Raw genomic sequence first — 9,535 nt, forward strand, 5'->3', positions numbered from 1 at the left:
GATGCAAGAACAAAGGAGTGGGCAAATACAGTATGTGCATGAAAATGTGCAGCATGATACAGTAAATGGACAGAAAAATAAAACAATTTCGACAATTAAATGTACGTTTTTGAACCAATTGCCAGCTAAATGGAAATATTAGACATTTTGTAAAATATCACTGCCAATTGGACTTTTTAATTTCTTGTTTCTTGTTGCTCTCTGACACAAATTGTGTCGCTGTTCAACTTTCCTAGATAAAACATGCTAAATGACAAGCTAAACACAACAGTCGTTAAAGAGGCAAGGATAGTTTGATTACTGTTGGTTTATTTTTGGGTGTTAATTTGGTCTCAAGTGTTTTTGTATCATATCCAGTATTATTGGGCAAACAGTGTGAATTCAAAGGAGTACTAGGACACTGGTCAAATTCATTTTTGAATAGAAACATGATCATTTTTCCAACAGCCCTGCATGGACTAAAGCCTAATGGGCCCCGTCACCTGCCATGCAGTCAATCCTATCTTTACTGATGCAACCAATTGTAGTTAAAGACACATTGCTTTCAGTCCAAACTACAGCAGCATGCTTTGTTTCCACTTGCATCCAAGACAAAACAAATGTCTCTCTGTTATCTGTGTGGCACAGCAAACAGGATGATGTGTGTGGTGATAGTGTTTCTACGATGTCATATACCGGAGCGCTAATGACAAAACAGTCCTATCTTTGTGTTCAACAGAAAACAGGATGATGTTGATGTGGTTGGGAGAAGCTACTGGGATATGTCATAGTGTTGTATTCACCACAGATGTTTTAGATGTTCTTTTGATTCTACTGCATTTTTTTATTTTTCTATTCCAATGTGTAATGTGGCTGCACCCTTGGCCCAGATTCAGCTGTTATCAGGAGTATAAGAGCATTATCTTATCATGAGTAATATTGCATCAGTCCAGTAGATACTGGCAGATAAATGTATGAATCCACTTCATTCACGGGGGCAGTCTTCATCCCTGAGCTGTAGCGTTTCCCTGACGACCTCCTGAGGTTTACTGCGGAGTTCAGCCAGATTATGAATAATGGACAAAGGTCAGGATAGGTTTTTAATGGATTCATACACCACATGGTCGCAGCTGCATCAACAGAGATTCTGCAGCGATCATTTCTGTTACAAAGGGCGGGGTAAGATATGTTATTGCCTGAACTGTTGCTCTGACTTCTGTGTTGAACCTAAAATAAAAGTGTCACCAAACTTTAACACAAGCTAGCCTCTCTATGCAATACCACTAATCTATTCATGTCTGTGGTATGTCATGACCTAATTTCAAGCATCATTAAAGAGTGGTTGGATCATATATTCTGCAGGAAGCGGTTTAATTCAATAAATGATCGGCTGTGTGTTTCAGATGGGTGGGCTGCACAGACAAATAATTAAAATGCATGCAGTTGTTATTTAACTCTTTTCTGTCATTAGAACCTGAAGTCGTCTTTCATTTTTTAAAGCGTTTACTACACATGCATAAGCGTTGATTGCTTGCTGCGTGAAATGAGGAGCTTTAAAGTAATCCGTCTCCTTAATAAGCTGTAAAATACAAAAAATGGGTCAGGATGGGTCTTAAGTCATTCCACGTCTGTTTCTGCTCTCAAAAGGCGGGTCACCATGACTTTAAATGCGTCCTTTGAATGTATCTCAGTGTATGATGGGTAGATGTAATTTAAAAGGAGTATCAGCAGCAATGAAGCCTGAATTCGTGTCCCCATGTTGACACCTAGTAAACAGTCACTTTGCGTGTCCCTGTCCACCCCCATAACGCTGATGGAGACTAATGATCACACCCATGTGTAATTGCTCTGACATATCACAGTGGCAGATCATATAAAGAGCAGAAAATCTAGAATGGCTTAACTCCAGTTTCGAAAAGGACAGAGGAAATTAAACATTCGTCCATAAGGGAAGCTTGCATTATAGTGTATACTCACTCACTGGGATAAGTCTGACTTTTTAAAGGCAGCTATTTATTTTGGTCATGCGAATGCAGACAAATGCAGACACAACACATTTGAAATTTGTGAAATGGCGGAAAATATAATTTTTAAACATAGCTATCCGATGCTCTTGATTTGCATAATTCTAATTAAGTGCTCGCTCAGAAACACCCAATCAAGGTGTCAAGTAGAAAGTAGGAGGAATAAAATCCTTTTATATGTTAATCTGCTTTACTTTGACATTGTCTAGCCTGCCAGGGAAATGATTATTTCACACCTAAAACTACATAGAAGCATTTTGTATTTGAATCAGTAGGCAGAAAGAAAAACATGTCATTTGGTATTATTCACTTTGAATTAGCTCTGCTGTTTGGGTTGCTATTAAGCATTTTTAACCCTATTTTGACTCAGTCCAAGCAAGTGCTAATAATATTTTTTAGTTCGTTGCTGTCAAGATTGAACAGATCATATCATTTTTTTCTATCATGTCGACTTTTGACTCCTAATTAGCACACTTGAACACCTCAGCTTCCTGTGGTTTAACAAATACAAGTCTTTCTACGTATTTACAGGAAGAAATCTCTATTATGCTTCTCAGCCTATACAGCTGGAAGTTGAATGCTTTCTCTCTGCAAAGGTTTTGTGGCAGGGAAAACGATGATTGTTTCATCAGGCTAATTAAAAAAAAGATACCCAACAAGTGGAAATAAATAAATGTTCTTCCTCACAGTCATTAACACCGAAGTCAATGTGGGTTGCCATCAAGGGCTGGGCGTAATGAACATCTATATACTTTATTGAATAACTTCGGGAAAAAGTTTGCCAAACAAAATTATAATCATATTCATGTTTGATGCAATGGCGTTGTTGTGCCTTTCATGAGAGAAAACCTTCACATTAAAGCGTTTGTACACATACATTTGGTATTTTTTATTAGCAATGTGCTTCGAAAAAAGGCTTGATAGTTGCTATTTATATCCTGTTTGTAAATGCAAAACATTTAAAGGCACAATAAGTAGGACTTTCCTAAAAAATGGGTATGGACTATGCAGAGATCTCACCCCCTGCCTGTATGTTCTGATGTTTTCTCGATTCTGTTTCAAGTTCAACATCCTAACCATAATACATTTACGTTTGCATTGAATAAAAGCCAAATTCATTCGTTCAAGTGATATTAGTTCACTAAAACTTGAAACACAAATGAATGATGACCTTGTGTTAATTTAATAGGTCTATATGTCTTGTTATAATGAAGTCCTTCATGTTAAGCTCACATCACGTGAAAATAACTTCACCATCTGCATAAAAGGAGGTGATATCTTTCAGGACTACAAGAACATTTAGTGTGAGCTGAGAAAAGTCTGCGTATAGCTTTAGTAAGCTTTGATCTTTCACTTTTGCAGAACATTTGTAATTTAATGAGGAACTTATGAGAACTTTTCTTCCATATTAATTAAACCATTATTTATTAAAGAAACCTAATTAGAAGTTCATATTTGCAATAGGCCTATTTCACTGAATACATTTGAACATGTCACAGTAGGAAAAGCACAAGACTAAATAATGGACTTGGAAGATGGCTGAATCCTGTTGAGCTGCTCTAGTTTCAGGCTGTCGTTGGGCATGCTGATTCAGCCATGGTGTGCTGCAGAACGGTCATTGGTAATGTTGTGAGTCAAACCATTGCTTTTCCAATTATGACAACATCAAAAAGTGGATCCTATCACTTTAGTTCTGATGTTTTTACGTCGGCTTAATGACTGTCAAATAATGAACTGCATAATACTATTAATGGTTCAGCTGCAAAATACATTCACGATCTTCTTCTATATTATATTATACATTCAGAAATCTCAGATGGTCTGGGACTGGTCTGCTTTTGTCCCCAAGGTAAAAACTCCTATATATATCTCCATATATCTGGAACACACTCCCAGATAAAAATGTCGGCTGCAAGTCTCACCTCCTTTAAATTATAGCTAACGACCTTGCCGTTTGCCGCTGCCTTTCATTAAATCGACCAATTATACATTTCTTAAACGGCACTGTAACTTTTATTCATGCAATGACCCCTGTCTTAATGTATACAAGCTTGTTTGTGATGTTGTTAAACTGCTCTATAAACAAGCCTGCTTTACCTTGTCTATGACAAATTGGCCATGTTAAAAGTCACAGGTCCTGATACAGTGTCACAACCTGAGCCATCCATCAAGAAGCTCAACAGGAACACCTTGGCTTGAGGAACCATTCACTTCACCCAGCAGCGTCTTACTGTGCCATTTATTATGACTACAACCACACAATCACACACACTAGCGCACATACTCCATCTTTCTCACTGTCTCGTAGTAACCCTGCCCCACATATATAAACCACATACTCACAACCCCGCTTTATCGCTCTGGCACACACACTGACCGCCGTTTGTCCTCCCCCCAGGTGACGATTCTGATCATCCTGGCCCTGGCCTTCCTCGCCTGCATCGTTTTCCTGGTGGTTTATAAAGCCTTCACCTATGACCACGCCTGCCCAGATGGATTCATTTACAAGGTAAGAACCATAAGTGGCCCACATTTCATTTTACAGCTCACAACACATCTATTTAAAGCCCAGAGACAGACTTGGGGTGTTAGCAGGGCAGCTGGAAAAAGCAGTGGTTAGTAAAGTAGCTTCCACAGGATGAGATAAGTAAAGGTGCAAATAATCACTATTAACATTCAGATCATTTATATGATTACTTCTTTAAAGAAATCCTCAATAGGTAGAAATATCCATAAATCAGATCACTGGTTTTGTACAGCCAAAAACAAAATAAGGAGAAGATATTTAAACAACAACAACTAGATAAACATTTTATTAGTGAGCTTAAGAGGGGCTCAAGCAGATTTTGTTACCTTTGGCCAAAACCACGATAACTTTCTGCTGTGTTGATGTTTTTCAGCCTGGCTATAGTAGCAACACAACTTGTCTTTTGAGCACTTGGGTTATATTTCCCCTACATTGTCTCCTTACTCAACACTCTCTGCCCCTATCTACTTTACGTCGTGTTAATAAAAAAAGCTAAATGTATCACCCAGTCTCCCATTGGTGAAACTACAGCCCTATTTTCATTCATATATTAGGTCATGTAACATGAAAAAGCTAACAAGGCTCATCATACAGGCACTTAATCAATGGATAATATCAGTGATTTTTTTAATGTACTAAAAAATCTCATGTTATTTTAGACTTTACTGTCTTCATTCAGAAGCCAAAGAAAGAGACACGTTTGAATCCTCTAAGTAATTCACCATGTCCTTTTTAGAGGAACTGCCTTTTTGACACTAATTAGGACATTATGACCACTAACTCCCCATTTATATGGCTTGGGCCGTAAAAGATAACAGCTTATACAGCCATCCATATCCAACAATCTGCTGTCTAGATATGTATAGTATAAGTCTTGTTTAACTCTCCTCTCCTCCTTCTCCTGCACTGCACCTAAAACACAAGTGTCTCTGTACTTTATGAGAGGTCACCTTGGAAGTACTGCATGTGTCTCTGGACAAATCTTAAGGTGGAATAAATCTAGTTACAGTCCCTGCAGGGGCTCTGACTGCAGTCTGCCAGGGTATTATTAGCAGTGTCACATGCATGTTCAATGGGTGCAAAAGTGTTAATAGAAAACATGCACATACAATATGGCACATACACTACACAACAGCATATAAGGTTGTAAATATATTCACCCTCAAGTAAATTACGATTATCTACAGACTCGAAATACAATAATATACACACACACTACATTAAGGTTTAATGACCTGTGTATCCCCTCAACACACAGCTGTGCTAATAGATTCAGTTATGTTAATGTAAATGGATTCTTCTATCTCTTCCCTATTCCCTTAAAAACTGTGTTTTTTGTATTTCTTGTGAGACATTTTAGGTTGGGTTGTGCATTACTTTACATCATTGGTGAAAATTAATATTATACTGTGGGACCACACAGCAGCCTACTCTATATTTTAAAAAAATAACATAAACACTATGACGTTGATGTAGATGTTAGCTTTTTTAGGCATGCCTTTAAAAAAATATCCTTTCATTTGATATTGTTATAAATATCAAATTGGGGTTTCACTTAGAGTTTGACTTTTCTCTGACTGGCTAGGGGAGACCTAGATAACAAGTAACTGTAATATTTGAACCAGTATATTGTCCCACATAGATAACTAAATGTAGCACGTGAACTACAAATACATTGATAAATGTTCTGCACATCCCTGTTTCCCCCTCACAGCACAAGCGGTGTATCCCGGCCTCTCTGGAGGCATACTACGCCGCCCAGGATGCCAACTCGAGGGGCCGTTTCTACACAGTGATTAGCCACTACAGCATGGCCAAGCAGACCACCTCGCACTCCGTCTCCCCCTGGCTGCCTGGAGGGGCCGCAGGGCAGCAGCCCGACGCTAAACCCCCGAGCAGCGAGGGCCACTAAGGGAGCCGTAATTTAAGGGTGTTCATGCAGACATGAAGAAACACATGAAGGCGCAGACACACACACACACACAAACACGTAGGTGACTATTTAAAGATATAGACAAAAGAGACGTACGCATCCATAACCGCTACATATATAGCGAATATATAGGGTGACAACATGCATGCAGACATTAAAAAAACATGAGCACATGCTAGGTCATATTCTGATTTACATGGTCTGCCCATTTATGTGCTCAGTCTCTTAGTCTGTTTCCCATTGAACCTTTAACCTATTCGGATCATCATTGTCTGCTGATGCACACACACACACACACACACACACACACACACACACACACACACACACACACACACACACACACACACACACACACACACACACACACACACACACACACACACACACACACACACACACACACACACACACACACACACACACACACACACACACACACGTCTGCTATCTAGTTACCATGTTATTAGTCCTTCCCTCTAACTTATTATTTATTGACTGTCTTGATTTATTTTTTACTGTAATGTATGGATGATTTGTATGTGATTATCTGTGTACATAGGAAAAAGTCAATATGGAATTTCACGCTCACTGAGTCCTGTTTTTCTTTCTTTAAGTGTGCATACTGTAGTTATTGTATATTCATTCAGAGCTCTTGTTCTTTCCTGCCTTTCTTATCCAAACTGCGTAACCTCAGGCACGTTTGACAAGCGCATCACACACACAGATAACTCCATATTCTAAAATAATAAAAAATGTCAGTATGGTCTTGTATTTCTATAAAAACATTTTTAAATATTTCAGCTGTATTGTCTGAGGTTTAACGGCAATTTGAACAACCGCAACACATCGTGTGTTGATTGAATACATTGTTTTTCCATCATGGCTGTTTGGTGGCTTACATACAGTAACATTTCAATGTGCTGTGCTATATCCTGAAATCTCTCGGTGATCCAAGCTGTAAATAACACTGAGCGCTCAGGCTAGTTTTTGTGTGTATGCCTTGTAGTAGCTTTTATTAGGAGGTTTCTCTTTGTTTTTTACAGACCTACAATTGGTTTCTTGCAAGTTATTTACATAGCCTATTGCTTCAGTGTTGTAGGTCCATTTAACAAAATATTGCAGATGGGAAAACAAATACAGTGCATATCCCGTCTCCTGCCAAACTGTTTATTACCGCTGTGTTTTTTTTCTGTTTATGGATGGGCTTTAACTGCAGCCAAGTTTTGTTCCTGTACTGTTATTTATCACTTTGTAATGTTGGATCTGTTGTCAAGAGCGCTTTTATGAAATATTGTGATGTTGTTAGTTGATATGTAGCGATACCTGGTGTAATTTATCAGTGTGCATCCCTGTTCCCTCTTCTCTTGGTTTGAATTCAAAATAAAACAAGCTGTGACCTGTGCTGAGTGTGTCTGTCTGCCCCACTTACCGCTGTGTCTACGTAGCGCACACACAGTGGTTAATCCAGCCCGGAGGCAGTGCAGTGTGAATGACAGTGATGGTATTTCATGCAGTAGGTTGTATTATTCAGATTTTCATACTCCTACATTACATTATATATGTATTCTGCCCTCCGTGTACCGAAATGTTCAGGGCTGCAGACATATTTGTCGGCTGTTATGATGAGCAGCTGTGATTGACAGCAAATGAGGTACCAGAAGAATACATGTATCTGCAATATCTACTGGATATATTATCTGTCTACAGAGTCCTCTGTGAATGGCAGATAAGGCCTCTGTTTTTCTTATGAGCAGCATTAACAACAGTGTCTTCAGTGAGTGACAAGAATAGCTAGCTTTTCTAATTAGAGGCTTGTATTTTAATGAATCTGTCAGCTGTCTGTTTTTCATCATTATGTAAAACTCAAGTAAAACGCCTACCGATTAAACAATGAAAAAAAAAAAGACAACTCGACATGACATAAATAAAGGGTTTGTCTCGGTTAAATATAAACACACACATGTCCAGGAAGGGGCAATATGTACAGTAAGCACACACCCTGCATGTTAAGCAGAACAAGAGATAAAAGTAATATTTGAGTTTTGAGGGGTTTCAAAATATATGTAATTGATATCTCAAAGACAGAGAGGCAGCAATAATATAAGATTTTGTTTATTTTCTTACTCACTTTTATTGCAGTTCTATTTAAAAAACGGATCATATTTTAGAGCTTTGGGACTCAATTTGAAGCCAACTACGAACATTTACTAAAAGTTTATTGTTAGTTGGTTTGCAAAACAAAGTATCCCCGAAAACCAGACGATGATCTACCTGTAAACTAAACATTTCCACAATTAGACTATGTCTTGATTTTGATTCTGTTTTACTCTAAGACATTGAGCTGCTACATTTTATGGTCTTTGCTCATGACCATGTTTATCCATAATGAGCCCGTGATAGCTCCATGAAGTGACAAAGCCTCACTGTTAAGCCGTTCAGTTACAATGCATACTTTAATGTTGACAACTGCTCATAAAAGTGAAGTTTCCTTATGCTTGTTGCTTTCTTTCTCCCACATGCATAACTAACTCAGAGTCCATTGGACAGATGGTTGCATACGCTTACAGAATGCTAACACAACGCTGACATGTCGTGAACGGAAGGGTCAGGTGAACAGAAGCAGCTGGTGACTTCATGGGCAAGAAAGGGTAGCTGTCTATGTCTTTGAAAGGCCAACAAAGGGCGACAACAACAAGACGACTGACTGAACTGAGAATAAATCAGTGTATGTAAAGATAAAGGAAAAAACTGCATTTGTTCATTTTAAAAAGACACCCTTAGGAGACAATAATAACGTCTCTGATTTTAGCAGAACTGCGTAATTTAGGATCCATTTCTGCGGAAGCATACAATCCTCAGCAGGCTTATTAGACCATTCATTTAAAAGACCTTATGGCCCTGATTACTTACGAGGGACAATTGGCAATCAGATATGAGATGAACTGTGGCTTAATCCTCTCTGGCTCTCTAATTATAATGGCAAATAGCTTGCAGTGGTATAATTCATGCTAAATTCCTGCCAGTGAAGGATATTAGAAATTGATGTGAAGAAGGACTGATTGTTGCAGA

General features: G+C 38.5%; 1 protein-coding gene across 2 annotated transcripts in view; it reads left to right on the plus strand.

The window, feature by feature from the left end:
- The window catches only part of nsg2 (neuronal vesicle trafficking associated 2), a 30,703-nt gene extending 22,836 nt beyond the window's left edge, over positions 1 to 7,867 (plus strand). For both annotated transcript variants that reach the window (XM_063894561.1, XM_063894562.1), the window contains exons 4-5: positions 4,402 to 4,512; positions 6,245 to 7,867. In XM_063894561.1, the coding sequence (XP_063750631.1) occupies positions 4,402 to 4,512; positions 6,245 to 6,442 (309 nt within the window). In that variant the 3' untranslated portion in view covers positions 6,443 to 7,867. The remainder of the gene's footprint in view (positions 1 to 4,401; positions 4,513 to 6,244) is intronic.
- The last annotated feature ends 1,668 nt before the right edge of the window (positions 7,868 to 9,535 follow it).

Source organism: Eleginops maclovinus, chromosome 11, assembly GCF_036324505.1.
Source record: "Eleginops maclovinus isolate JMC-PN-2008 ecotype Puerto Natales chromosome 11, JC_Emac_rtc_rv5, whole genome shotgun sequence".
Lineage (NCBI taxonomy): Eukaryota > Metazoa > Chordata > Actinopteri > Perciformes > Eleginopidae > Eleginops > Eleginops maclovinus.